This window comes from Botrytis sinoallii (genome assembly GCF_014898435.1).
Source record: "Botrytis sinoallii strain Bc 23 chromosome Unknown BSIN_011, whole genome shotgun sequence".
Lineage (NCBI taxonomy): Eukaryota > Fungi > Ascomycota > Leotiomycetes > Helotiales > Sclerotiniaceae > Botrytis > Botrytis sinoallii.
In genome coordinates, this window is record NW_024066038.1 from 847,066 (window position 1) to 874,894 (window position 27,829).

At 42.7% G+C, this 27,829-nt stretch overlaps 12 protein-coding genes across 12 annotated transcripts; 3 read left to right on the top strand and 9 right to left on the bottom strand.

Annotated features, from left to right (window-relative positions):
* Nucleotides 1–2,236: 2,236 nt before the first annotated feature.
* EAF02_006903 (uncharacterized protein) lies at nucleotides 2,237–2,971 on the bottom strand (the record flags this gene model as incomplete). The annotated part of the gene is made up of 4 exons (XM_038902951.1): nucleotides 2,237–2,370; nucleotides 2,564–2,681; nucleotides 2,736–2,803; nucleotides 2,944–2,971. 4 exons carry the CDS (start codon nucleotides 2,969–2,971, stop codon nucleotides 2,237–2,239), a joined length of 348 nt encoding a protein of 115 aa, XP_038757272.1.
* An 11-nt stretch (nucleotides 2,972–2,982) lies between these two features.
* On the top strand, nucleotides 2,983–3,666 carry EAF02_006904 (uncharacterized protein; the record flags this gene model as incomplete). The annotated part of the gene is made up of 1 exon (XM_038902952.1): nucleotides 2,983–3,666. The coding sequence occupies one exon, from the start codon at nucleotides 2,983–2,985 to the stop codon at nucleotides 3,664–3,666; it is 684 nt and encodes a 227-aa protein (XP_038757273.1).
* Nucleotides 3,667–6,266: 2,600 nt separating this feature from the next.
* On the top strand, nucleotides 6,267–7,123 carry EAF02_006905 (uncharacterized protein; the record flags this gene model as incomplete). The annotated part of the gene is made up of 4 exons (XM_038902953.1): nucleotides 6,267–6,336; nucleotides 6,403–6,500; nucleotides 6,556–6,819; nucleotides 7,007–7,123. The coding sequence occupies 4 exons, from the start codon at nucleotides 6,267–6,269 to the stop codon at nucleotides 7,121–7,123; spliced, it is 549 nt and encodes a 182-aa protein (XP_038757274.1).
* Nucleotides 7,124–7,423: 300 nt separating this feature from the next.
* EAF02_006906 (uncharacterized protein) lies at nucleotides 7,424–10,098 on the bottom strand. The gene is made up of 10 exons (XM_038902954.1): nucleotides 9,399–10,098; nucleotides 9,327–9,344; nucleotides 9,191–9,257; nucleotides 9,079–9,142; nucleotides 8,849–9,032; nucleotides 8,686–8,797; nucleotides 8,531–8,630; nucleotides 8,007–8,474; nucleotides 7,878–7,949; nucleotides 7,424–7,814 (listed from the first exon to the last, which is right to left on the bottom strand). The coding sequence occupies exons 1-10, from the start codon at nucleotides 9,866–9,868 to the stop codon at nucleotides 7,738–7,740; spliced, it is 1,632 nt and encodes a 543-aa protein (XP_038757275.1). The 5' UTR covers nucleotides 9,869–10,098; the 3' UTR covers nucleotides 7,424–7,737.
* A 245-nt stretch (nucleotides 10,099–10,343) lies between these two features.
* Nucleotides 10,344–11,629, top strand: EAF02_006907 (uncharacterized protein; the record flags this gene model as incomplete). The annotated part of the gene is made up of 2 exons (XM_038902955.1): nucleotides 10,344–10,667; nucleotides 10,811–11,629. 2 exons carry the CDS (start codon nucleotides 10,344–10,346, stop codon nucleotides 11,627–11,629), a joined length of 1,143 nt encoding a protein of 380 aa, XP_038757276.1.
* A 170-nt stretch (nucleotides 11,630–11,799) lies between these two features.
* EAF02_006908 (uncharacterized protein) lies at nucleotides 11,800–14,781 on the bottom strand (the record flags this gene model as incomplete). The annotated part of the gene is made up of 3 exons (XM_038902956.1): nucleotides 11,800–14,070; nucleotides 14,147–14,529; nucleotides 14,595–14,781. The coding sequence occupies 3 exons, from the start codon at nucleotides 14,779–14,781 to the stop codon at nucleotides 12,274–12,276; spliced, it is 2,367 nt and encodes a 788-aa protein (XP_038757277.1). The 3' UTR covers nucleotides 11,800–12,273.
* Nucleotides 14,782–16,072: 1,291 nt separating this feature from the next.
* Nucleotides 16,073–17,053, bottom strand: EAF02_006909 (uncharacterized protein; the record flags this gene model as incomplete). Its single annotated transcript, XM_038902957.1, has 1 exon — nucleotides 16,073–17,053. One exon carries the CDS (start codon nucleotides 17,051–17,053, stop codon nucleotides 16,073–16,075), a length of 981 nt encoding a protein of 326 aa, XP_038757278.1.
* A 345-nt stretch (nucleotides 17,054–17,398) lies between these two features.
* EAF02_006910 (uncharacterized protein) lies at nucleotides 17,399–18,606 on the bottom strand (the record flags this gene model as incomplete). The annotated part of the gene is made up of 3 exons (XM_038902958.1): nucleotides 17,399–17,770; nucleotides 17,844–18,513; nucleotides 18,566–18,606. The coding sequence occupies 3 exons, from the start codon at nucleotides 18,604–18,606 to the stop codon at nucleotides 17,399–17,401; spliced, it is 1,083 nt and encodes a 360-aa protein (XP_038757279.1).
* A 1,131-nt stretch (nucleotides 18,607–19,737) lies between these two features.
* Nucleotides 19,738–22,356, bottom strand: EAF02_006911 (uncharacterized protein). Its single transcript, XM_038902959.1, has 4 exons — nucleotides 20,522–22,356; nucleotides 20,228–20,468; nucleotides 20,027–20,175; nucleotides 19,738–19,966 (listed from the first exon to the last, which is right to left on the bottom strand). Exons 1-4 carry the CDS (start codon nucleotides 22,337–22,339, stop codon nucleotides 19,781–19,783), a joined length of 2,394 nt encoding a protein of 797 aa, XP_038757280.1. The 5' UTR covers nucleotides 22,340–22,356; the 3' UTR covers nucleotides 19,738–19,780.
* A 1,212-nt stretch (nucleotides 22,357–23,568) lies between these two features.
* Nucleotides 23,569–25,786, bottom strand: EAF02_006912 (uncharacterized protein; the record flags this gene model as incomplete). Its single annotated transcript, XM_038902960.1, has 2 exons — nucleotides 23,569–25,438; nucleotides 25,605–25,786. The coding sequence occupies 2 exons, from the start codon at nucleotides 25,784–25,786 to the stop codon at nucleotides 23,569–23,571; spliced, it is 2,052 nt and encodes a 683-aa protein (XP_038757281.1).
* A 385-nt stretch (nucleotides 25,787–26,171) lies between these two features.
* Nucleotides 26,172–26,417, bottom strand: EAF02_006913 (uncharacterized protein; the record flags this gene model as incomplete). The annotated part of the gene is made up of 1 exon (XM_038902961.1): nucleotides 26,172–26,417. One exon carries the CDS (start codon nucleotides 26,415–26,417, stop codon nucleotides 26,172–26,174), a length of 246 nt encoding a protein of 81 aa, XP_038757282.1.
* A 234-nt stretch (nucleotides 26,418–26,651) lies between these two features.
* EAF02_006914 (uncharacterized protein) lies at nucleotides 26,652–27,364 on the bottom strand (the record flags this gene model as incomplete). The annotated part of the gene is made up of 2 exons (XM_038902962.1): nucleotides 26,652–26,996; nucleotides 27,242–27,364. The coding sequence occupies 2 exons, from the start codon at nucleotides 27,362–27,364 to the stop codon at nucleotides 26,652–26,654; spliced, it is 468 nt and encodes a 155-aa protein (XP_038757283.1).
* Between the last annotated feature and the right edge of the window lie 465 nt (nucleotides 27,365–27,829).

Here is a 27,829-nt window from a genome sequence, read left to right on the forward strand (position 1 = left end):
AAGAGGAGTGAGTGTCTTTGAAGGAGGCGGGAGGTCTTAGAGAGGGGAGCCGGGAGTGGATCATATATTGAGTGAATTGAATGGGAGGTGTGAATCAGAGAGATGTGAATGGATAGATGGGAGTTACTTGGTTGATCGCCTATTTTGTGTTTGTGTAGAGCGGGAAAGTGTGTGGGGAATATGAGGATTGGTAGAGAGTTGTGGGGTAGAGATAGGAAGAGATTACGCGTGTGAATGGGATGGAAGGGATGGTGGTTGAGTTTGGTTCAAGTTTGAGGGCTGTGGGTTGTGGGTTGTGGGTTGTGAGAGGAGGGAGGGGTGGAAGGGACGAGAAGAGGTTTGTGGAGGAGTTTTGGTGGGTTCGATTTGAGAGGTAATGTGATGTGATGTGATGTGATGCGGTGTGATAGTGGTAGATATGATACGTATACCATCGATAAACGGAGTATCCTGAGTTCTGTGATGTCGTGGGTGGACAGGACGAGGAGGATTTGTTTTCTTTTCTTGCTGTTCTCGGAGATGATCATTAGAATTTCAGATTGTTGATCCAACGATGTTTTCAATGTCTCTCGATCTTCGAATCTAGACGAGTTCCTCATCGTTTGCATCTATTGCTTCCTTGTGTATCCTTAAGTCTCCTCTTATTTAACGGTTTCTTCTTGAAGATGATATCAAAATTCCTGATCTTGAAAAATCGCTTGTATGAAAAAGTGACGGGGTTGATCTCATGTATACTAGACTACATTATATCTCCACCGAAGTACCAAGTGATTAGATAGTAGCCATCTAGATATTATCCCAAACGTGCATGCACATCATTGTTAGCACGAAGAGAAGGGTCTCAGAACTCTAGAAAAGCTAATCACGACGTCGAGTTAAATTCATGGGTGATGCATCATGTACGAGATTCAATTTCTGGAGTTAAGGATAATTCTACAACGGAAGGATTGGAAGAATAAGATTTATGGTAGATGGATTGTCGAAATTTCTTCTGTTCTGTGATTCTCGTAGAGATCAATGAATTACGTATATATAGTCCTAGAGCTCCCAATTTCAATGTCATAGATAGAGCATCGATATACGCCAGAATGAAAGATATACATGAAACGAGCCTCCCAAGAAAAGACCAAAGAGTAATGAAACAGCTGATTCATCATATAAACGCACTCTCAGCTTTCCTATTACCAGTAATATATCCCATGTTCTATTCCATATCTAACAATCTCGCCATCAAATTGGCTTCTCTACTACCCTACCCGTACAACCCCCAGTTTCAATATTCCCGACTACTAATTTTCATTTGTTGCATATCTGAATATCTTGGCATTGATTTAGCTCCTGTGATATTTTTGGTTAGTGGCTTTAACTTTTCATACTGTTGGATGTCTAATAGTCTTGGCATTCGATTTAGCTTTTGTATCATTACACAATTGACCAATACCATGCCTTCAGTCTCGGTATCCCGAGTAAATATGTCATTGAGTTTGTTTTTATTGTCGTTACTTTTTATATTATAGTGTATATAACAAACGCGGAAGTTATTCTCTGCTTCAGTATTGTAGTTTTTGGACCTAGTCATATTTATTTCGCATGTCATGTTTCCGGCTGACAATTATCAGGATTTGAAAAGAAGGTTATGCGATGCAAAATGAGAGCAGTAGATTGTTAGTAATTACTTCATATTATCCTTCCGTTGAGTGTTAGTGCTACACGTCATTATAGAGATCTGATAAAAATTTGTTGTTGTAGATTTAAGCTTTCGTTTGGATCTGTAGTTTGCGGCTAGTGATACTAATTAGACCTTGATCGGCCCTTGCTGCCTTCAGATGGTGAGCTAAAATGGAGGACTATACCTTATTTCTAGCGTTTTTACTATGTTTGACAGGTGTAGGGTTTTGTGGTTCATTTGTTTCCTGGCATGACTGTTAGAAATACTGTAGATTACCTATGACTACGCTTAACTTATATGTATGGAGTCTATATTGTAAACTCTATAATATCGCAGTGAGAAGAACTGTGGAAGTAGAATGGGCTGCAATGTTGGGGTATGTCTATTCATTCCGACATATCAACCTAGTTCAATTCCTGAGCATGAGATATATGAGCCTCTCTTCTTCATCGTTGATCTGAAGATCGATTCAGTGCATATTGTTTGATCATGAAGATGTAAACAGGTCTAGAGTTTGATCTAAGTGATATGCGTTGTGCTACTTTATCTTAGCCTTATGGTGGATGTTTATTTTTTAGCTTGTCGGGTAGCTTTATTGACATGTTCATATAAGCTTTCCTTATGTGTAGGTATACATAGCTGCCTTCCCAAAATGTTTGTACCGGGTATACAAGATTGAACAGCCGGAGAAGGAATCATATCTTCTTGTGTGTAAATAAGATGTTAATATGATATTGTATTTGAGGCGCGTGAATTACCTATGTAGAGATGATGCGTTGTTAGGAACGAAATATGGTTATGGCCATTAGCATAATTAGAAATAATCAGTACGATGATCAATATTTAGTTCATAAGTTCACATAGAAGAATCGAGAGACTATCATCTGAACTTACCATATATAATTTGGTTGCTAGGCATAGATCTGGTGGTTGCCATGAGACCAAAAAAGTCCTCGTCGGTGCCAAATTCAAAAAATCCTTTAGTGATGTCAACAACATTAACACCAACCAACTAGCAGATCACTCGATTATAGCGTTGTTTGTCTTTCGTATCCTTCATACTCACGTCGCTGTTCTCTCTTCTTTCCCTTCTTCTCTTTCTTCTTTCCTCTCCATCGTATGCGCTTTTGATTACTTTGATTTTCTCAATCTAATTATTTTACTGCATACACTGACTTCTTACTGCTTTTATCTTTGAGCTACCAACTCATCGATACCCATCTATTTACCAACCTCTTACCTCTTACCTCTTACCTCACTTTCTACTTATCTACGTCGGCGTGCCGATTTTTGTTCTAACATCAATCGTTGCAATGTCTTTCACAGATATCCTCACCTTCGTAGGCACAGCCCTTGTGGTTGCTGTCTGCTTTTACATCATCAACAACCCAGTTGATATCGAGGCTGCACCTGTTGCCATCCAGGTTGCCCCTCTTCTACCTATTATCAGCTGCCCAGTTGTTATCGAGGCTGCACCTGTTGTCATCCAGGCTGCCCCTCTTCTACCTAAAATCAAGGTGCTTCCAGAGCCCCAAGTAGCCCAACTCGTTGCTTCTCCTTCTGTAAAGAAGAGAAACAGAGTTGAAGAGTTTGTCGGCTCCTCCGTGGTTGCACCTTCTTCTCCAGAGAATAAGAGAAAGACTTTTGTTAGATTGTCTTCTCTTTCTGCCTCGGAGAAAAGACCAACTTATAGAAAACCTTCTCGTCAATCACCCAAGGTTACTATTAGTTTGGCTTCTGTTGCTGGCGCGCAACTTCTCGAAGCCATCCAATCTGCCATCCCTCCCCCGGTTGATATTGTTCCAACTGAAGTTGCGTCGGCATATGCCGAAATCTCTGAAGTTGTTTCAATGGAAATCGAGATGTCAGATGCCCCAATGGTCTCTCAGCTGAAGTCCTGCTTCAAGAGCTCCTCTAATCGCTTTGCGAAAAGAGTTCGCTTTGCAGGACCAAGCAAACAATTGTATCCGTGGTCAGATTGCCACTTACGTGGTTAAGAAGGACATGGTATGCTTTCGTGAGAGCAATGCAGGGGCTAGGTCAATGCCCATGAGAGCTTTCCTCTTATTGAGGAGATGGATCGGCAAGGCAACCCTACTGGATGGTTTACTAAACGGGATAGTTTTTTCTATCCCCCAGAAGAACAGAGTAGATTTGATCGCTGCAAAGAGCACACACTGTGTAGACAGTGCAGAGAAAGTGTGATTGAAGGATTTTGCGATCCTGAAGTCGATTTCTCTGATGATGTGCTCGAGTCAGATGATCCAGATGCTCTAGTTCATCATGTCCAAAGGGACCAATATAGTCGATACAACTGCATCCTTCATGGTGGGAATTGATGCACTGTATCTTCTATTAACTACTAACCTGTGACCTGACCTTGGCCTCTCCTGGAATACCCGGACTTCAGGTTAGTATTCTTTTCTTTTGTTTCAACCAAAACAGATGTGCCTAATAAGCCATCGCCAAAAAAATATTAAAATAAAGGCCTTGTTGGAATGGATTTTTGGATTGGTAACCCAATTATCTATCCTTCAAGGTATCACAAAACAATCACCAAAAAAGCGAACATCGCATCTTGTATATATTTATTTCCTTTGTCATTATTTGGGGGATATGGGGGATGGGGGAGTTTTTCTTTTGATGGGATTGGAAATCCCATCTTGCCTTACTTTTGCTCGTTAATTGTTTACAGATTAGAGACATACGAGCTGTGGTCGCTCGAATTTAGATCATAACCTTCGGAATGAATGGTTAGTTTTCACTCCATCCTCTTTTCACATCCAAGACAGTTGCTAATCACTTTGAAGTATCCCCAACGCGAACCCACGAACCATCGACGATTCCCCGATCCCAACGACTACGACGATCGACGACGATTGACTACGGCTACACCACCATATTCCAGGAAAGGTTTCAGGTCACAGGTTAGATTATTATATTATCATTTTAAATGATTCACATCACACCACATCTTTAATTCTCTCACACACCACTTCGTTGGCCAAGGAAGAATGCGCCCTCTGCTGCTCTCGAGACGACAAGCAGAGATTCTTTCTTGATCAACATTCGCCCACACCAACTTCACCAATTTGTTGTTCTACAACATCTTGAATTCGCCCTCTCATCCACTTCGAACTTGCACATAATGGAGAATCTTTTAGGATCTCCAATGCATTCGATGGATTTATACTGTGCCCGTCCAGTTACTCGACGGGATTATTTTGACACACTTGACTCTTGTGGGAACGCTTGTCGAACACTTTCACTTCGGTGATCTGTTCACGCTATACCCCTCGGTCTTGTGCTGTCCTGCTTTTCACTTCTTTTAGGAGGTGATTTGGCGATATATCCTTGGTTTGGTTGGGTTCAGGACAGTCTCATTGGAAGCTCACTCGATGGGGCTTCATGAGAGCTCGTCAGGGGAGGAAAAATGGTTCAATTCGATAAGTATATCCACCCGTTTAACTTCTAATTTGTCTATAGGGCGGCTAGCTTTGATCACACGTCCTCGTTCGTGCTAGCTGGGTACCCTCAAATGAGGAGCTAAGTGATCTAATCGATACGTTGAACTTTCGACATCTATTTTAACCAGAGTAAGTGCAGGCTCTTTTTTCATGCTGGATATATTGCTGATTTCTTGACAGACGATTTGGGTTCACGTCTGATGGAAATGTATAGCTTTAAATTTTAAGAAGGATGTGCATATTTGAGATGGAGTGATAGTGAAGAATCCAGCTTTGCAATATTGTGGTGTATTTATCAGTAGCAAAACGAATGTAAATTATCTCATCTATTCCTAACATATGACATCGCTCAACATCTTCCCATGATTCTGAACAAACACACTTTGGATACAACGCTCTCTTACGCCGATTAATTAACCAGAGATCTAGAGCTGGTAGGTTCTAGATCGGTGAAGTGTAGGTGGTATGAATACCCATATCTGATAATAAAAAGCGGCTTTTCAGATGGTAGAAGATAATATCTAAAGTCAACAGAAGGATACAAAAAGCACCGGAAAGCGCCAAATTGACATGCAAAGTAGGTACTTGGAATGGGTATTCAATTATATCTCGTGCTTCTTGAAGGAGGGAAGTAGTCTGAAATGCCCTTTCCCAGAATTTTTGCATTGGGGTAAATAGGAGGAGATATGGACAGGGACAACTAACCGTACTTGCTCTTTCTGTATCCCGACAGTAAGAGACATTAACTCTATCACAACTATAGCACGCCTCTTGAACACGATAAAACAAAAAATGCAATGGTAATTACATAATTATTCTAAGTAAATACCTGGTCCCTTCATAATAATAGATCTAATCTTCTCCATAGTTTTCGCACTCCCATTTTCATTCTGCATTTCACAATTCTTGGACTTTCTTATGTGGAGCTTCCGCTCTTTTATTCTTATTGACGAGTTACCGGTAGAAGAACCTATTACATCTTTCGAGCTGAAAGTACTTGCGAGTATTGGCATTGCAATTTTAGTTTTGAGTTAGAGCTTCATCCTCGTGATGAAAGTTATGGTATCTGAGGGCGATATTGGTTTGTGAGATTTTATTATCACTAAACAAGACGGATGAACGATTGAAAGATGAATTCTGGCGATATGAATCGAGTACTGCTCGATGACCGAATGTCTCCGAATGATGAAGCTCCGCTAGGTAGTCAAACCCGCGACGATGACAGACAGAATGAACGAGGCCCCTCGATCGCTAAACAATAGGAAGATCTCGAAATCCAGAAAGCGGAAATTAAGAAACTACAAGAAGATCATAAAAAACAAGTCCAAGAATTCGAAGAGGCAAAATTCGAGCTTGAAGACAAGGTAATGAATGGAACACAAGGGAAATACACCAGATCGTAACTAACACCTCCGCAAGCTACGAACGTTCAGGAAGATGGAAGGGGAGAACGAGAGAAAGCTAGGCGTACTCAGAGCCGAGCAATATAAATTCAACACTACGGTCAGGGAGTTAAACATGAGTTTAGAGAGAGCCAGAGAGGCGACAAAACGTTTTAATAAGAAGAGTGAGACGTTGGATTGGAAGTTCAAGGCAGCCAATAATAGGGAACAATATTTCCTTAGAGAATACAGATACAAGCAGAGATATTTTGCGGAGAGAGAACAGAGGATTGATGCGAAGGTAAGCATTGTTGACTCTCGTCAATAGCAAAATACCACTCCGTTGTGTCCTTTTGATCTCACTCTTTGGCTTTTTTTGAATGTTGGAACAAGCTTTCTGTTTTTTATGTTGAGCCATTGCAGGAACATCATGGTGTTGAATTTTCAGATCATCTCTCATAGTAAATTACTTACACCCATCACTACAGCTCAAACGCCTTGGAATAGAGGAGAAGTTCTTTAATCCAGAAAAAGAATCATCTCAATATTTGGAAAGTATTCTTTCAGAAATGCAGGAGGAAGAGAGGAATTGGGAGGCTTTATAACAGCGGGAATAGATGATCTGGTCTCGAGAGACGGCTGGAAGATCTGGACAAGCAATTTTAGCGATGAAAGGAATTCATAGAATTGTCTCAAGATAGGTTCATGATAGGAATAGCATGATGAGATAGCGGTTTTTCCAAGTTTCAGGAAGTAATGCAACGATGAGAGATGATTAGATTTTCAACCTGTGACTGCAGATTGATGGCATTCCGAAATTCTAAAATCTGGCAGCGAGAAATCTGATGATAGAGAATTTGTGTCGACGGTGATGCATACTATTCTATCACGGATTGTTCTCTCAAGGTCGCGAAAAAGAACCGTACACTGACACTCAATATCCCCAACCTGAGTGAACCCCTTCAGCAGTAAATGCTTCAAGTGAAAAGTCATCGTAGACTGTAAGTGGATTCATCGAATACTTATTGATTCTTACGAATTCTTGCGCATCTCCATTCTCTATGATCTACCCAGAATACCCAATCTCGGCTTTGATAAACTATCCGATAGTAGTTTGCCACATGCATCGAGGAGCTACGGCATCATCTATTTAATCGGTTGCTACCCCCTCATTCTTTCCCAAAACAAGAATAGATGAAGGAAGCTATAGCACCCACAATCATAGTATCTTCTCCAAGATCTGTTCGCGGGTGAAATTCGTGTTCAAATATCTCGAAACATAATCATCACGATTAACTGTGTCTTGTTAGTATCTTTGATTACACAAGAAAGAATGTATTTTAAAGAAATTCAACTCACTGTATCCACCACATATACGTCTTTTACCCGTAAATTCCGATCTTCCATGAAGAACTCTCCAATTATCGAAAACTGGTGCTTGAGTGTCAGCCATCGGGAACTTCGTCATTTGATACTTGATTTACTCACTCAAGGCCCGCCCAGGTACAAGCTGGGACCAATACTGTAGCTTCGGGTCATTAACCCGATCATTATATGCTTTTGCCGCTTCGTACCACTCCTGGGAGTATCCAGGATGAATCGTACCTCTATCTGCCTCATTCCATCTAATTTGCGTTGCAGCACGATTTGTATTCATAGTAAGGACAGGGTATGGTCTATTTGGAGTGATATTGATACCATCGTTACCACTAGCATGCCAGGGGACTGCTATCTTAGATAAAGCATCTTTGTGGCGAGTGCGAAGTAAGCGAGCGGCCCAGAAGCCGTCTACGAGGAGAGATTCACCGCCAGTACCTTCGGCATGAGAAAGGAGATGGAACATCTGAAGGCCGGCAGGATCAGTGAAGTAAGTTGTATCGGTATGAGGACCAATGGCTTCACTGGTGTATGCGGTGTCTTTCATTGTTAGATCGGATGTGAAGTCGTAGAATCCACCTAAAGGCGTTAGCTAACTTGCGATGATAATATATACTACAGTGGGTAGGTTTTACCATAATGTGTTGGCCGAATAAAGGCAATGCATTCCAGAAGCTTCTGAGTCTTTTCAGGGGATACTGGAACCCCGTCTACGAAACAGAAGCCATAGTTGTGCTGGGTATAATTAGTAACGTATTACATATAGGCTTGGAGTAATTTGAGAATATACAATCATGCGTGTCCACTTTCCTACGCCAGTTTCACTTGCCATGACTTCTTCATAGTTGACAGTAGGTGGATTTTTCCCGATAAGCGAATCCCAGAGAACGACTTCATGGCTGCTACAAAAGATTTCAGAAAATTGTGACGGATGATGATTGGGATGTACTTACTCTGGATCAGGCATTGGCACTTCTGCTTCCGCTGAATTATCTCCTCCGTGAGTCGCACCAACAATTGAAGCTTTAGGAGCCTGGAATTTCTCCGCATCGCGGTAAACTTGATGTTTGTGGAGCCAGTCCCATGGGTAAACAGTAACATGATCTGACTTAACGTCATTATCCGCGCTATCCAGCCCTGTAAACCATTAGCAATAAAAAGAAATGCAAGACAAAGTGCATACATGTCACTTCAAGGCCCTCTTTCTTGGCTTTGTTGATAGAATCCGGGAGGACTTTGAGGTCAGACTAATGAGTTGTCAGACTATAACACGTAGTGGTGATTGGGATATTTACCGAGAAAATGTTTACTTCTCGCTGCATGGTATCAGGGCGTCTACACTTTGCACAACGACAATTGTCTCTAAAATATCATCAGAGTAGTTCCCAAGAAGAAAATACATTGGATGTTTAAACCAATTCTGTCATTTACCTTAGCCATCGACGCGGACTGCAAATATGTCAGCGCTCAAAACCAGGAACAAACTTGAATGAGTGAACCTACACCGAATCCGGACCTTCAGCAAAATTGATTGGCATGAATGCTCCATTATCGAGCAAACGAAGATTCTCTCGATAACCTTTTCCTAATTTTGGATGAACAATCTCTTCTCCAAGATCAGCGGCCGAGTTTATCAACTCTTGGTTTGCCTTTTCCTGTGCAGAAAGTTCAATATTGAGAAGAGGCCGTATGAAGGCTGGAGGCCGAGTTTTCTTTCGCAAGGGTACAGGTGGGCCATGGGAGGCATCGAAAACAAACTGGCCATTGGAACGTTTATATGAAGAGTATGCATTGTCTTGAACTCCAGGCGAGCTCGGAGTAGTATGTTGAATATCTAAACCCTTTGTCCGCGTGTTGCTGTCTTCATCTTTTGTCGATAAAGTGGGATCGTGACTTATCTTAGGTCCACTACTGTAACAGCGACGAGAAGCCAAAGGACTGACTCGTTGGACCCGAATGATGGAGCGATACATGTTGGCAAGGTCTTCAGTTGTTTTGTATCATGATCGATTCACGAAAGATCATTATCAAAATGGATCTCTTTCAAGCTTTCATCTTGTCATCTACCTTGAATGTGTTCCGGTGCCCACCATTGCCTCGGCTCGGATTGCCGTGTGATAGGAATATGATACATGATGAGTATCGGAGTCGACATTTCACATTTGGATATTGATCTTTTGATGGACAGCAGTAGAAGTATTGTTAAACTCTTCTACATCTAAGCTATTTTAATAAATAAACTGTAGTCAATAATTCCTGCAAGCATTTCAAAAGATGCACAACGTTTAGCCAGCCAATCAACGGAATAAAGTATTTCCAGTACCCCTGCACCAAGCTCCCACCTCATAAATAATAGACATGAATGAACTCCGAGCTCCTTCCTATCAATAACCTCACAATTCAACCATGCGCCATAACCACTCTTACTAATTTTCACAAAAATTCACCATGTCTACCGAAGACGCCCGCTATCGTACTTCCACTCAATATCGTCATTGGTCATACACACCGTCCGCACTCCGTTCCTTGCGCGAAAGCACAAATGCCCTAGCCGCAACCCAAGTTCGAGATGCCGTTCGACGCGCCAGAGAAGCTCGTGCTGCATCCTCAAATGACAATAGTGAAGCAGAGAATAGCAGATCTGCTAGTACTGCCCTACCGGATGGAGATGTGGATTGTTTGACGGTAGACGAGGAATTGAAGTTACTGGATTATTATTGTAGACAAACGCTACAGCTAGGGGATCATTTGGGTGTGCCGATTGAGGTCAAGGTATGTTCTTCTCGTGCGGAGATTCTTTAGTTCTAGTCGACCGGCCACTTTTCGACATGAAATGCTGGTGCATGTCTGGTGAACCGCAATATGCGCAACTTGTCTTTGCTCAAAATATATCCTAACATCTCTTTGCACTCTAGGCCACAGCGATTCAATATATCCGCCGCTTCTACATAAGCCACAGCCTGATGACCTACACCCCCACGACCATTCTAAAAACTGCCCTCTTCTTCGCCACCAAAACCGAAAACCACTATTTCCGCATCACCAGATTCGCAAGCGACATAGGCAAAACCACCACCGAAGAGATTCTCTCCTCAGAATTCCTTCTAACCCAAGGTCTCCGTTTCCAATTCGACATCCGCCACCCCTACCGCGGTCTCGAAGGAGCCATCATGGAACTCCTCGCCATCTCCACCCACAAAATATCCATCCCCGCAGAACTCGAATCCCAACGCCCCGAAAACATGCACAACTTAATACTGGAAAGCCACGGACACGCACGCCATTACCTGAAAACAAGCGCGCTATTATGCGATTCCTATTTTCACTATACGCCTTCACAAATAATGTTCGCATCCCTCTATCTCGCTTCCGCCCCTTTAACCACCTTCTACCTCGCTTTGAAATCCTATAATCCCTCGAATCCAGATACAAACACCGCAACATCTACCTACCAAAAACTTCTCACCCTAATCAAAAACCTCGCTCAAACACTCTCCTCAATCCCCGAGGAACAAACTCCCGAACAAAGACAAGAAATCCAAGCCCTTGTTAAGAAATTAAAGAAATGTAGAAATCCCGAAAAGGCAGATCTAGTCGGACTACAAAAAATGAAAAGGGAAGGCGTAGAAGGCAAAGATGGAGAAGATGAAGAGAAGATTATCAAGAAGAGAAAGATGGAGCGGGAGCAGAGGTTAAAAGAAGAGCAAGATTTGTTTGGCGGGAGTTTGAAATGATCGTTTGTGAATGCGGAATTACTATAATAGGTTAGGTGTAAATACAAATCTAGCGGGATTGGCGTTATCCGAGCTGGTCACAACGGGAAGGGTTGGTGCATATGGAAGAGGGGCGTTCGTTGGAAAATTTAGTGCTACATGGTATCATCTGCCCAGAAGGTCATATTTAGGATGATTTGTGCTAGGATCAAGTTCAAGGAACAACATCATGATAATATTGAAAAGAAAATTTTCATTCATTCGTCCATTTTGTTAAAAAGTATCTTCTCTAGCTATTGATTTCCACCCGGGAATCCTTTCGTGCATGTCCATTCCGTCCGCTATGATAAAAGCAGTTCATATCTGATATTGTGTTCGCAAATAATAAGTAAGTAACATCCCATTCTCCATCCAGCTCCATCAAATAAAGGAAAATAAAAGTAAATAAAAGGAGGAAAAATGATAACGATACTTCGCAAGATAGATAAATAATAAGAAAAAGATGTGGCGGCTCTTGTTCGCGTTGGAATATTCACAGGATGAAAATACCAGCTCGCACGAGTGACTTTCAACCATCAGAATACCTCCGCAATCCGAAGCAAGCTCATCGTCCTTTTCGACCCTCTCACTCATTCCGATAATTTGCTCCGTCCCCAATTTTAGCCCTAATCCTCAATGATAACTACTTGTGCTTCAGCCCAGGGCAACTCATGCTCATGGACTTTGGTGCAAGTGAGATATTCGATTTCACCAGCATTTCCGCCGGTATCACCCATTAACTCATTGACCACCAAATCACTGACCTTCTTCGCGGCACTCTCTTTTAAAATATTCAATTGCAGCTCAACCTGGTCCTTCTCCCAATGTCCCCACTCTCTGGCTTCTGAGCCGGCTCTGAATGGTTCAACCATTGCCATAACATCGTCGATCTTGAGATACGCATCACCGCCTTGAGCAATTAGCTTATACATGTTCTTTTCCACATTTCGGTGCTCATGGCGTTGAACCAACGTGCAATGGTGTAATTGTTGAGAGAACCAATCGTGCCAGATTTGAACAATAACCCAAATATCAAAGGTCGACCGGTCCAAATTATTGATGCTGACTCTTACTTTGTCTTTGACGATACAGCTCTGAAAGAGTGGGCCATTGGCTTCGAATCTCATGCCTTGGAGATCTTCGAATTTCTTTCGAATGACCCTGCCAAGATCGTGGCCCATCCGATCCTCCTTAGTGAGCCATGACCAGGAGGGGTATTGTCCTACGATATGGATGAGGGCTTCCTTGAAGATAGGAGAGCATTGAAGCTTGTATGCCAAAAGCAGGAAATGAGGAGGGTTGCGACGAATGGATGCGTATAGGCTACGTCCTAGGGAAAGGAGAGATGCAACTATGTAAGGTCTAACAACTTTCGCTGAGTCATAGAGATTGGCGATTTTGATCAGCAACATGGACTGTGATGCGGCAATTGCAGCATTTGTTGTAGAAATCGTGGGGGCACAACCAAAGTAACACAGGAAAAGGGAACGATAAGCATCGAGGATTTTTTGCTCAACTTTCAGAGGGGCTAGCTTTTGGAATGTTACATTGTTGATTGGCTTTTCTGCGGTGGGAATGTCTGTCTGTTCAACAACATAATTGCTAGACGGTTCTTTGACAATTGGATCAATCTTAGATTGCTGCTTCGAAAGCGAAATTGTAGCTTGCTGTGCTTCCTCGATTTTTATCTCAGGTCCCATTGGATTTTCTATGGAGATAGCAACCTGAAGTTGTTCTTCGGGTGAGATTTGGCAACCTGGTGGCACTTTAATTTTCTGTAATTCGGTGCTTGATTGCCCATCAATCTTTTCTCCCACATTCGAAAGGACTTCAAGTTGTCTTCCTGGCGACTTGTGTTCTGGAAGACTTGGCGAGAGCATCTGTTCCTCGGATTCAATCTCTGCTTTGATAGCCGTATCAACTGTTGGAATGATTTGATCTGCAAGGTCAGTCTGTGGGCTCGTGTCGATCTGTGGGCTCTGAATCACTGTCTGGTCTGTCTCGGTTTCAGCTAACACCTTGGTGGGACTCGTAGGTGGTGTTGCAACTTGCTCCGTCACATTGTTCTGGGCTGGTAGATCAGGTTCGGCACTATTCGATTGAACAATGGTATCTGGTTGTAACTTGATGCCATTCTCATTTCCTTGAGATCCACTGATTGATCCTTGAGTAGATTGAAGGGCACCTGGCGACGAAAGGAAGACGGATATATCAAAATCAGGAGATACATGAGGATTACTCATTGTTTCTGCCATTTCAATATCGTCACACGAACCATCGAATTGTGGCAAAAATACAGATGATTGACGAGAGTTAGATGAACCATAGTTAGAGAAACTATAGCAGCCGTTGTAGCGATTGCTGGAATCGGGAATATCTCTATTGATAATAGCTTGAGGTTGTTGCTTGTACATTGTGAGTCCCTACAGATATTAGCTACATGTGTTCAAGTTTAGCGTAGAGGTGCATGAGTTTTAGACAGCAATGAAAATTACTTACCACCCGCTTCAACGTGTGATACCCAAGATGATCATCAAATCTAAGTTCAAATCTATATTTGATTCCAGTATCTTTGGTAATCGTAGCTGCTAACTTCTCATCCACCTCATTGACCAAGTTTTCCTGCAACTCCCCAGCGAACCAAGGAGAGACGCGTCTCAGTATATATGAGTGCATCCTGAATGAATATTCGGGATTCTTTTGAATGAGTACGATGTAAATGTCCGCATCGTGGTCTGCGAATGGCTTGAAAAGCTTTCTTAGTGGCAAATTTGCACAAGGAATGACTTCTGGGTGGGAATTGTCTTCTGACTCTGATATGTATTCAACCACATCTTTTCCTTGCTTGGCATTAGACATGGTTGATTTTGAGGCGCGAGGGTCTATTCTGAGGTTAGCGATTGAATCCCAAATGCATTGATTGACATTGTAAGGATCTGGGGTATACTTGGACGAGGTTTTTTGGATGTTTGGGATTGCTCATCATCGGAACCAATCTCGATTGGATTGTTCTTCATTGCTCTCTTTCTGCCGTTCTTGACGGGTTGAGCTTTAAAAGCATGATTGCCAGGATCATCAACCTGCATGACCTTCTCACCTCGCTGGTATTGCATACGAGGGGCCTTTGGAGGCATGATTGTAAAATTCGAATAAAGTTATCAATAAGTAGAAGGATGCAAATAATTCAAAGAAGCTAGATGGCAAATCAAAAGATAAAATGGATAGAAAGAATCGAGAGAAGTCGAGATAGATCGACGGAGGTATGGGAGGTGGAGGTTGTAGTTGAGAAGGTTGAAAGAGGGTGGAAGTGGGAAAGTAATAGATTGAGAAGTCTTTCGTTTTCACGCTAAGGATAGTGAATAGAGTTGGTAGGAAAAGATGAGGGGTATCCGTTTTTGGAAAGTGAGTGAAAGTGGGAGATATTGGAGTACGTGTTGACGAGAGCGGTAGCAAGGTAAGAAAATCGGCAACAACTGAGATTGTAGACTCAGGCTTGCATGTATGGGAATTTTCTGAGAGGGAGCTTCAAGATACGCGCGAGCTTTGATAGTAGTTGTACATTAGCTAGGTTGCTGAAGAGTAGAAAGGAGAAGATATTGTAGATTGTGGGTTCGTGAGTTCAAATGTGAAGTAGCCAGAATTTCCTGGTTCGATATGCCGAAGAAGAGAAGGGTAAGCTGACCTTGTACCAAGTGAATACTGCGTGAATTTGATCCAATTGTAAATCCGGTAGAGGTTTGGAATAAAAATTGAATGTACTCTGGTTAACGGTAGACAAAGACAGCGAGGATGAAACTCTTGGAAATGGGAATCAATTGACTCTGATAGTGCTCACTGTGGATTATCTGAAACAGATCCTTGGGACCACTGGATTGACCTCCTCTCAAAAGCAGAAGCTAATCGACACCAGAGAAATTCACCAAAACGCGAAAAAAGCATGCTGTAAATGATTTCGAGAATATCGAATGATTCACGTAAGACTTCAGATGATGTCAAAAGCTCGGATGGATGAAATGTGCAATGAGAACTTATCTCTTTCTTCTGCATGAGTATTTGCGAGGCCAAGTCTCGGGAAGACTCGAAAGGGAAAGAACTCAAGCGTGAAACTTGGAGGAAGAAGGTGCACTTTCCTTCCAGAGAGTATATACGCGTATCGTGGTTGTAATCTGCAGATCAACATTGCTTCCTAGTATTTCTAAGTTGTCATCGTTTATGAGGACTTATGTAGCTAATAGCTCTCAGAGACTCAGCTGCTGTTAGTGTGTAAGTTTTGTCTCTTTCAAAAATAAGAATACGAAGATCAAGCAGGAGTGGTATCAATCAAATTTCCGAATATCCAACCGGCAATGGAGTTGAGATGAAAGTAGAAAAGTATAACAAAGCGTATCCCACCACTAGCCAGACTTTCCATCCTAAAAAACCACTTCACTCCTTCGCCTTAACCTTCAATAACCTCTCCGCATTCTCAAACGCAAACCCCCTCATCTCCATCGAATCCTCCTCCCCAAAAAGTCCACTCTCAACCACCCTCTCTACAAACTCCCTCCCCCTCTCATTCTCCGAAAACGGATAATCAACACTAAACAAAATCTTATCCTTCCCTTTCGTCTGCACCAAACACGCCAACGGCGCCAACGAAAACATCCCACTAGTAGTAACCCACAAGTTTTCCTCCCAAACCTTTTCTAATCCTCTCTCCCTTCCCCATCTCCCCGATACCTTAAATATCCTCTCCAAATTAAACGGCAAAAGCTCCCCCATATGCCCCAACACAATTTTCAACTTCGGGAACCGATCAAACACTCCCGCAGCATAGAGACGCAAAAAATGAAGCCCGGTATCGAAATGCCACCCTAGTCCCCAATTACTAAGCGCCATCGCTATACCCTCTGGATAATTCCCGCGATATTTACTCATATCTTTTTCAGCTGTGAAATTGGGATGAATATAGATAGGTACATCCAAAGCACTAGCTTTTTCGAAAACACTCCAGAATTTCTCATCGTCGTAGAATTCGCCATCAAGGTGATTATCAATTAACGCACCCACAAAACCGAGTTCATTAATGCAACGATCTAACTCTTGAGCGGCTTCTAAAGGCGATCCCATAGGCAGGGTTGCGAAGCCTTTTAGACGGGAAGGATTCTTGGAGATGGCAGCTGCGAGTTCATCGTTGATTTCTTGACACAATTTAAGAGGAGCATGATCCATAGGACCATGAGAAAGGATTTGTAGAGAAATGTTTCCATCATCCATATCCTTTATCCGTTCATTATCAAGAGATTTTAGTTTCCTGGAGATTTGAACTGGGAACCCTGCAAATGGGTCAGGGGTTCCGCTTGCTTGTTGGGCGGCAAGCACTGCGGAGGAAAGAAAGTGTTCCTCGAGAGTGATTAGAGGTAACATTTTGAGAGATCTTTGAATGTTTGGTCTTATTCTTGGAAGGAATTGAAACATCATCTTCTAAATTCGTTGGTGAGAAATATTCATTGAATATATATAGAAAAGGGTGTGAGATGAGGTGCAGTTAGCTTCGGGTTTATTCTCATACTTGATTTATCTCCGGATCGCGAACGGATATACCTATTACCTACTCCGCAGGCAACTAGAAACAGCACATCCGTAGATCTTCCCACTTTCAATTCAACATGTTCTATTACTATGGGTATAATCTACTGATAGAGAAGAAATACAGGAATTTGTGGAATATTCATCGCTGATTCATCCATGGGAAAGTTGTAAAAGGACCACCTATAGCGCGACTGTTTTACCTCTCTTAGCACTTTCCCTGGCTGCCTCAATAATCCTCAAAACATCTCTAGCTTCGCTTGCTTTCACTGGAACAGCATCTTCGCTGCCACTAGTTATAGCAGCAGCAAAGCCTTGGTAAAGAGCAGCATAGGTTTGCGGAGTCACGTTCTTGTAGGTGCTGCCCTTAGGTTTTCCATCCTCGAATACCACTAATCTTCCAGACCTATCTTCTGATTCAATACCAAAGTTGGCATCACCCGGCTTAAGACCGGCCTTCAATTGGTCTTCTTGGATATCAAGGTGGTACTTCTTGAAGCTACCTTGTGATCCTCGAACCCAATATCGTAATTGCTCTTCTTCCACGCACAGAACCTATGAATTGTTTATTAGTGATGTTCGAGATATGAGAAGTAAGCTGTGAGTAAAAACAGTGTTTGATGCTTACCCCAGCCTTTGCGGTTACTAATGGTCCCTTCTCGCCATAATTCAGCATTACGGTAATACTGTCTGGTTCTGCCGAGCCATCAGCTCTTTGATTCGTAAAGATTGCCGTTACTGTCTTCGGTTGGCCAAATAAGCAAAATGCTTGATCGATCAAATGTGTTCCTAGATCATATATAACACCGCCAGCATCCTCCATAGTCAATGTGCCCTTCCAAGTTGCGGGTTTCTCGCCCTTGAATCTATCGAAGTGTGTCTCAAATTCAACCACTCGTCCCAATACACCATCTGCCATCAATTTCTTGACAGTCAAGAAATCAGAGTCCCATCTTCTATTCTGGTATACGCAGATGAATTTTCCAGTTTCTTTGGATATAGATATAAGCTCTGAAGCTTCCGCGGATGTAGGAACGAATGGTTTCTCTACCATGACATGTTTACCAGCTTGTAAAGCGGCTTTCGTGAAAGGGAAATGTGTTTCGGGGGTTGTGGATATGATAATGATATCGATTTCCGAATCTGCAAACATAGCATCTGCGGAGTTGTAGATTTTGGCTTCTGGATGATCTTGGGCGGCATTGTCGTTTGGTTTAGGTGTTCGTTGAACAATTGAGTGAAGGGTGAAGGATGGTGTAACAAGAATGAGCGGAATATGGAAGACCTTGGCTGACAAGCTACAAGCTTCAATTAGTACATGTTCGACGGCTTTCGAGGAATTATACAAACCCGTAGCCAATTACTCCAACATTGTATTTCTTATCTGCCATTTTGATTGAGATGAGGTATTGAAAATTGAAAAGTTTAGCAAAGAACAGAACTCTCAATGTTACGATATAGAGAATTTTGAATTATAGGAAAGTCAACCCCTCTTTATAACTTATTGCCCCTCACCCCGTCATGATGATTTCTCATTTATCCTGCGGAGGTGGAGAGCCAAGGGAGCTCTCAGAAAAAATACCGAAGTCACCCCGGTCGGACTTTCCTAAATTGATTCGCCGACACGTGATGATTGGCTCGTTTCGATGTTTTTTCTTAGAAAGGAAGAGGAACATACTCGTATAAGAAGTGGCCTTTTGTGAGGGAGGTATTTGGTTCTCTATGATCTTGTTGTATCAATGTGATCATCGAAGGAATCAAGAGGAAATTGTAAAGCCCTCACTAATTTCGGCAATTTCGGTGTCATAATATTAACCTGCAACAACTAGTATGTGAGCCACTGGAGGCATCACTACGTGTTCGTGGGTATGATTAGTCTCATTACCTTAGAATTGGATTTCCGGTGGAAATGTGTCCTACTCAAAGTTGAGTCCGAAGTCATAACTTTATGTTAGTCAATCCAGACCATACTTTTTAGAACATGACCTGAAAACCCGGAAATATCGAAACTCGATGAAAGCCCCTGGAATCCCATAAACTTCAACACATTATCGCCCAACTAGGCGATAGTAACCGATCTTGGGCCTCAAGCAAAGGAGAATGCGAGGCTTCCATACAGAATCTGCATTAATCCAGGTGCAGACTAGAATTTGAGGACATAATGGAAGCTTTCTAATCTCTGTGTACGGTGCTGTTGTGGTACTCAGAGATGTTACGATTGTGCACAAGGGAGCAAACACTGGAACAGATGATGAAGGCCTGGGTCTCATTGAGCAAAAATCGTTGTAGTTTATTCTTGTTTGCAAGCTTTATGATCGTCTACTCTACTTACCCTCTATCATATGCTGCGATCATTCAATCTAGCAGATTTGTCATGCCCTACCGATGAAATCGAGAATCTCAAAAACATTAGACCATGAGATCTAGCTTTAGGTAAATTTCACACGTGAGGCAACTTGTGAGCTAGGGATAACATAGAGGGAACTTTGGAGGTGTGGAAAAGGACAGAGGAAAGAATCAGAAGCATATGAGCGATAGTGTCGTAGTATTTGGTATTGAACTGATCTAGTTTGAAAGTTGTGGCTCCAGAAGTTCAGAACCCCAGCTTCCTCCATCTTCAGGCGCAACAGGCACGATGTTCCTAAATTTCTTCTTCCTGGATTTCTTCGCTATCAAGCTTCGCCACGTGGAGATGTTATTTATTGCTTCATCTTTTCTTGCCACGTATGTATGAGCCGGAGCCTCGTCCGCCTATCAGAACATTTAGTTATTACAGCTGAAAGTTGAGGGATCTATACTAAATCAACTCACTAGATTGTTCGCTTCTCCCTGATCGATTGCGTGGGATTCGACGTCGGCCTTCACACTTGAAACATTCGAGACGTGTAAGTCAGCTACAGAGGGCTCATGGGACTTTGGTGTCTGTATTACGGGGGTCGGAGGGTCTTCGAGAGTAACTTCTAAGGTAGTTTCGGATCAGAAAAATTCTGGCTCACATCGGATATTACGTACCTGAAGCATACCGACCCGCATGCCATTTGCAGGTCTTTAGGCCTTCCTCTAGAATATGTATCTTCTTTTCCAGCTGCTCTCTTTGTGTCTGGTTTTCCTGTGACTCAGCAGCAATTTGTGAAACAAGTTCGTTGGTCATCTGTGCTACTGCAAGTGGATTGAAGACATCCGCTAGCTTGTCCACGATTGATGCCTCTATGACCTGGACAGATACATTGTCCACAAAAGTCTTCATTGCCACCTGAAGAATTATTTAGCCAAATATCACGTTATTTTTATGTTTTGATATCTCACATTGTAAAACGCTTCCAAATGATCAAGAAGCTCAATGCTAGCACGCGTATCCATGTCTGGTATAGATCCTGACACCATAGAGCATATGATCGAGAGATCCTTCGGTCCAGTGCGAACTTGACTGTAGTTGTCTAAAGGGAACATTTTCTCCAAGACTTCTAAGAGCTTCTTTTGATTACGAGCATCAGAAATTTTTTGGGCGTTTTCAGTGAAGTAATGATTATAAGTTATGGAATGTCTATGCCGATCACGGAACAACCTGTCCAATTCATCAGTGGCTTTCTTGAGTAGCTTTTCCATTAATGGATCGACGTAAAGCATGAGCAACGCCATGTATGCCTCTGAATCCATGAGAGAAGAAAGTATGTCTTCTAAATGATCACGAGCTTTTGCCCAGATATCTTGAAGGTGGGTTTTGGAGATGTTTTCCCATGGTTTCGATTGCACTCTGAACAGATCTCCAATCAGCATCGGACTGAAAGTTCCTGGCAACTCTCTCCCTCTCGAAGAAACTAGCATATCCCGAACCCATGAGATAGCTTTAATACTTTTCCCTTCGAATCCAATACCCCTAAGATTGATATTTTGGCCGTCTATCCGCACCATTTCGGCAAATGCGAGGTTCAAATTTTGAACAACAGCTCGGAATCTGCGGGTCTTGAACTCTTCACTAGCAATATCTCCGAAAAACTTGTCCTCGTATATACCATCACATGAAGCTCTGCAGATGTTCGTGAAATGCTGGCTATGCTTAAAAAGATACAACCGTTGTTGTTCAGCATTTCCGCGGCGATCCCCGAGTTTTGTAAATGCTTGCTGTGACTCGTGCAGGATGTCTTGGATTTCGTGAATGAGAGCTGGCAGCTCCGACTTGATGTGGTCTAAGAGGACCCTGCTCAGACGCTCTCGTAATTTTGCAACCCCTAAAATTCCTCGAGGCAATGTTTTCCAAATTCCTTGGGAGAAAAACTCTTCCTCTATCCTGTCTCTCTCCACAGAGGTGACATGTTTCGTGTTAAAATCGCGGTTCCTCAGTACGTGCCAACCGAGTCTGAGTTGCGTTACTTCATTTGAAGCTAGCTTGACAAAGTCTTTTTCGCTCTCGGAGTCCTCAAATAGAGTATCAGGCTTCGTGATTAAGCCCATAGTGCGCCTGCCGTGTGGATCCACTGCTTTGACTTGCTTTAGTACTGCTTGGAGAGCCCGATCGTTCAGCGCAGAGACAACTGCCAATATGATTGTTCTTGGACGGCGCATATATGAGTAAACAAGTTCAGATACCACTTCCTCCACATTTTCGTCATCCTCGTCATCATTCTTGGCGTGAATCAAGCCAGGTAAATCAACGACTGTTAGATGAGGCCTTGTCGGGCCAGATATTTCGATGCGAAGTATGTCTGAAGAAAATCCGCTTCCAGGCTTGTCAAGACCTAGAGCAATCTTGGCAGATTTTATCAATTCCGGCAACTTGTCAAAAGAATGAAGTGTGTACTGAAAGCCGGCGAGTTCTTGGCTCTCTTTCTGGGACCTCTTTTGGCTAGGAACAATATTCACCACGACTGACTCCACGGAACTCTTGCGAAGAACAAGCTCAGTAGCAAAGCGAGTACACAAGGTATCTTTGCGGGGAAATGGGATTCCCGAAATGGCCTCTAGGCAGGAGCTTTTCCCACTAGATTGATCTCCACAAACGGCAATCTGTGGCAAGGAGACATGATCACTAATGCCAGAACGGCGAAGCGTGTCGATTTCATTGAGTAGACTCAGTTGCTCTTCTGATCTGAGAGCGGTGAGCTTACTGCTTTCGAAAGTACCCATTCTTTAAGATGTCGTGCGTTGGAAAGCATCAGGAGAATAAAATGAACTGAAGTTCAATCAACATTATGCGTAACCAACGCATCATGCATCCAGCCGCCACCTGCGCTTCGAAAATGTTTGATTGGATATCCCAAGATCCCTACCTTGTATTCTGATTGTGTAGGATTTGGATCAGATAGGAAGGTCTCTATCCCGACAGTGCTCGCTTAAGCCACACACAGAGTGTTACATGCGAATCAAGCCAGCTTTCGTAGTCCTCAAGCTGCTTAGCAATTTTCTGGATTGGACGCACCGAGGTTCTTGAAGAAGCTCCAGGTCAGCCATCTGTGGCAGCCAATGAAATAGAGTGCGCATTTTTGCATGGCCATTGGACCAACGATTGGATCTACCATTTGCAGATACTTGTAACTTGAACTTGTCTCGAACGGTGAAATAATTATATGAAGATCAATCAATGTTGGAGTATTGAACCACTAGAAGAAAGGTTCGTAGAATCAATTGTATTGATGCAGGTTATATGAAAGAGGAAAGCTCTCCATATGCAATTGTGCTTAGTCAGCTACCGTAATGACCTGGTGGACGACATTCAACAATTAATCTACGAATTTGAAGTATCAAGATGATATTCTGATTCTATTCCATGTATAGTTGTACTTGATATTTATAAGGGCGATTTGTGTTTGTCCATATTGTGGAGCTGGTGAGCAAGAACAAATCAGCAGGTTAGTAGTGAAATGAATTTTTCACCGACAGAGTAGATTTCTACAGAGTTCATGTCTTATGGGAGTTCACGAGAGCAAACAAAGCTCTCAATAAGAAAATGGTTTACATGTTATTATTATTCTGATTATGTATCGTACATTATCTATCATCTTCGTTTGAGAAACACCCCTTCATATGTGACTAACTGGCGCGAGCCATACGTACTTCTTGATACTCCCGTACCATGTGTCCAAAATATGTACGATGACTGACTAGCAGAGTCTTAGATGCCATACGCCATACGCCCAGGGTCAAATGGAAGTACAGATTGAGATGAAGAAATGATTCAGCAGTCCCAGGAAGACCCCCGACAACATTCCCCCCAAAAAGTATCCTATGAAAAACATAGTTTAAAGGAAAGATTTAGTACAAGATCTTAAACGCCGATTCAGAAATAAGCAACTATCAGAGCATCTTTATGTCGTAAAATATGGCTGGCAAAGGCCAAGCAAGCACATTAGCACAAACTAGTACCTTGAGTATCTGTTTCTTCCAAATCCATAACCCGAAGAATATGATCCGCCATAGCCGCCATAACCACCATAACCATATCCGTTTTTTCTGTAACTAGAGGACTTGGAAACTTTGTAGTTAGACGATTTGGTTGTAGATGAGCGCTTGCTTGTTTTCTTGACTTCAGTGGGAGGAGCTTTGTAATTGCCACCTGCCTTTTCGGCTTTTTTTCTCGCCAAATCCCTAACAAAGCGCTCTTTTACCCACTTAGCTTTGTTGACAGTGGTCTTTCTCTCTTCAATGGGCTTTGTAGACCATGCTGCTTGGAGAGCGATAGGGCTTGAGATAACGCTCTTGAAAGATTCAACATCCAATCCGATATCGATGATCCATAATCCACGTTTCTTGGAGTAGCCAACAGGGTCATTCTTAAACTCCTTGTCTTTTTCTTTAATAAAGCCATATGTATACTCAAACTCTGCCCAGGATTCAATAACTGGATTGCTATCTTCTTTGATAGATTTCGCCATCTCAAGAACTCTATTGCGGTCAACCTCAGTCATTTCACTCCAGGCAATTTCCATTCCTTGCATATTGCCTTCATGGAGCTGTGCAGTTTTGTAGGAGAATGGTATAACATCAAGGCTAAGCTTTTGAAGCCATTCGCGGCGTTTTTCACTATATGCTGTGTGTGTCGTGAAAGCACTTACTGGGTAGATCTCATAATCTTTCTCCAGAGTCTCCCACGAAAGAGCTGGCAGATTGGGCTTAGCATTGACATACTTTGCTTTAGCTTCGATAGCTCTTCGCTCAACACTAGGCTTCTGATCATAGAGATGGTTCAATGCTTGTAGTTCTCGTGTACTCTGCGCTAGAGGTAGATATCGGGGATCATCGAAGCCAAGTGCTTCAAGCCAAGCCAAGCGTTTCGGAACAAGGTCATAATATGCCAAATTCTTTCCCTGGGGAGTATTGAAATAATTTTGCTCCAATTCGTAGAACGACAGAGGTGTTGGGCCGACAAGATCGATTGGAACAGGAGTTCGCAGAGCGAAAGGTGCTAATCGAAGTGGCACCGCGTGCGTGAGTTGATAGGGTGGCTTTAATTGAACAGCTTTCTGTTCAATGTCTCGGCGCTCTTCTGGAGACTTCAAAGCCCAATGAATTTCGACTTTGTCTCTTTGTGACTCATTAGTAAACACAAAGTTGTATGGCGAAACATCAATACCCAACTTTGCCAACCATCTTCTGCGTGCAAGTTTTGCATTCTCATCCTGAAAGTTTTGGCCATTTGGATACATTTGTTCTAGCTGATAGAACGTTAAGTAGGGAGCATAGACCAAGGGCTTTTGGGCAACCTTAACGGACGATGGTGGTGACATTTGGTTATTTGAAATGTTTGCCAATGGCTGACGTGGAGTAGGAGTTGCAGGTGGACAAGACTTTTGCGACTGCGACATTGGACGATAGCCTTGTTGGAAGCTTGAAGCCGGTGGAGTCATGCCATAGGCTTGAGTGGAAGTGGAAGGAGACATGTGATTTTGACTGTGCGCACCAGGCTGAGATTGCGGCTGAGAATTAGGGAAGGACGTTTGAGACATTGGCAAGTCATAGTTTGTGTCCAAGTCTATATCATCATCATCACTGAAATCATTCTCGCTGAACGTAACAGCATTATGGCTACTGTCTCGAAGGGACTGTGCATAATTATTCTTTGGGAAAGCGGATTGCGAACTCTGGCTCTGTGCAGAGGCATGACTTTTCTCTTTGTCGAGCATTGTGTGACCTGCGGCTGTGAGAGTGAAGCCTGGTATGTTCTTAAGATTATCCACAGTTTGAAGCAGATTGTCAAGCTTCAGGTTGACAGCTCCATTTTGCGATGGCCTAAAATTACGTTAGTTATATAATCATAGTCAAGGACAACCAGCGAAATTTGGGTTTGTCCACGCGCCTTCTTCCGTCCAATGAAAGCTCCCAACGGCAGTCATCAACCAAAGAGGTGACGGCAACATGAAAATTGAAAAGATCCAAAGTTATTAATAGTACTCACGCAGTAGAGGCTACATTTGATTTAACCCTTTTATTAACCACCTCCTCGATGGAAACATGACGGGCATCTGATTGTGTCAAACGTTGCACTAAAGCAGCTTTCAAGCCATCAGTCCGAAGTTGACGAGCTTTGAGAACCTCCTTCAATTCTACCACTCGATATTTTGCGTAATCGACCATCATGTCGTCGGTCGAATGTGATTGACTGGAGATGTGGTACACTTCGTACTGTGAATTCATCGACTTATGTCAATTCCAAGTGATGTGTGCACCAAGTTTTCAAACTTCAAAGGAGTGAGAAGTTTAAAATGATGTCGTGGCAGGGTAGGTAAACAAGCTCGAAACTATTTACGCGTTTGTTTGGTCACTTAGATTGTTGAAATGAGCAATAACGCGACGGCCATTATCTAGTGAATTGGAGTGGGCTGTTTTGGTATATCATCCGATTGAAATGGGATCTAGCTAAAGACGTAAGTTCATTTCGAGCTTCAACCCATATCTTTTTCCATCTACACAATCTATTCCATGTACGTTTTCTTTTTACACAAATGTGGACTGACTTGCGCTCCTACTTTCCTTGTGAGAAAGCAACATGAGGTAGAATAGATCCAGTTGATGACGCTGGAGAGACCGATGCGAGGGAGCAGCGAATATCCTTTCTCGACGAAGTCATAAACACATCGTTCGTTGCACCGATATGTAGACCTTGCTTTCGATCCTCAGGGTAGAAGTAAACAGCTGTTGCAGGATAAAGAAGATGATAAAGGAGAACTCCAATGAATAACTCATGACAGTGCAAATGAAATAATGCCATGAGAATTGGCTAAAAGGACCTTATCCGTGTTCCGTTCCTTTTTTGAAAAGTTCCCAAATATTCCATTTCTATGTACCCGTTCGCCCCATCCATCTATCCATTACCATGATCCCAAATTCCTAGTCTTACAGCCAATGTACTCCACCACTCCGAGCCCGCCTGATAACCTATTTACCATCCTTGCTCCCCACTCTGCGCTCCATCTTCATGCTCTACTTTCATAGCATCGTGTAGTCAGATTCCATTTCTAATTTCCGCTCTTGGTACCTCTCCCTCCTCCTTCTTAACCACCATTCTCTTCCCGTTCGGGAATCTCAATTCTCCCGCCCCATTGCTCGCAGACACAAATCCATAAAGCCATCTTGCCACAACCCATGAACTAACAGCCCATACCCACACCAGAATCCCCAATCCACAGGTAACGAAGAGAGTTGGCACAAGTAAGAGCAAAGCAATTCCGATCCAGAAGAAAGAGAAGAGGATAGCAGATATGAAGGAAAACGCGAGGACCGAGATGGTGAATGTTGTAAAGAGGAAGAGAGGCACGAGAGAGATGCTCAGGGTTGCGAGGAGGAATGTCTATCAAGTGCGGTTAGTGAGGTTGTGGGGAGACGGGAGATATGATATGAAAGTGGGATCTGATTGGCATGGGTATCGATGGAGGTTGAGATAAGAGTTAATTGTATGTATGTTGGCAAATGAAGAGTGGGAAAAGAGTGGGAAAAGAGTGGATTCAGCTGCAGAATCCATGGAGAATTCGCCATAGATTGAACCAGCCGATTCTTCGAATCCCTCAGATGTGACAGGAACAGAAATATACATACAGCAATAAGAGGTTGTTCCTGAAAGAACTTAGAGACATTCCCATAGAACTGGGATCTCTGTTCAGGGGTTACAGCGCGATCAACCATCCTTTGAACGCGTGAAATTGTACCGGCGACAACCATTTTCGTAATTTTACGTGTAAAATTGATCGTTGAATGTAGAGTATGAGTTTAGTATTGATAGAACCAAAGGAATCGAATGTTGAGTGTCTGTCGTTAGAAGCTCAGCGTGTAGTGCTGTACAAGATGAACATTGGAATGGATGATGACGTAATCATGACGGCCTCCTAATTGATGGAATTGTCAAAGCTTCAAGACATCCCTGAGTCGGTATCAAATTCAAAGTTTCTCATGATATTATCAAGCTGAAACATATTCTCGTGGCAGTACTCGGAGAAGTTACAGTGCAAAGCCGCGCTGTTGTACCTCTATAAATGCTATGGTGACGACATTTTGACCAAGCGGGATTACAAGGGCCAGTGCCTACTATCTCGAAGCAAATGCGCAGCAAACAGAGTAGCTTCTAGCACTAGTCATACAAATAGCTCTATCCGATCATGTTCGATATTGTAATTAGCGTCACAGACA

Excerpts from the sequence above, each read along its gene's own strand:
- EAF02_006906 (XM_038902954.1), bottom strand. The coding sequence starts at position 9,868 with ATGTATCGCTCCATCATTCGGGTCCAACGAGTCAGTCCTTTGGCTTCT. Across the intron at positions 8,798-8,848 it reads GTGCCAATGCCTGATCCAGA|CAGCCATGAAGTCGTTCTCT; the intron begins GTAAGTACATCC and ends AATCTTTTGTAG. Across the intron at positions 8,475-8,530 it reads TATTCGGCCAACACATTATG|GTGGATTCTACGACTTCACA; the intron begins GTAAAACCTACC and ends TAACGCCTTTAG.
- EAF02_006911 (XM_038902959.1), bottom strand. The coding sequence starts at position 22,339 with ATGGGTACTTTCGAAAGCAGTAAGCTCACCGCTCTCAGATCAGAAGAG. Across the intron at positions 20,469-20,521 it reads ATTTGGAAGCGTTTTACAAT|GTGGCAATGAAGACTTTTGT; the intron begins GTGAGATATCAA and ends ATAATTCTTCAG. Across the intron at positions 19,967-20,026 it reads AGGGAGAAGCGAACAATCTA|GCGGACGAGGCTCCGGCTCA; the intron begins GTGAGTTGATTT and ends ATGTTCTGATAG.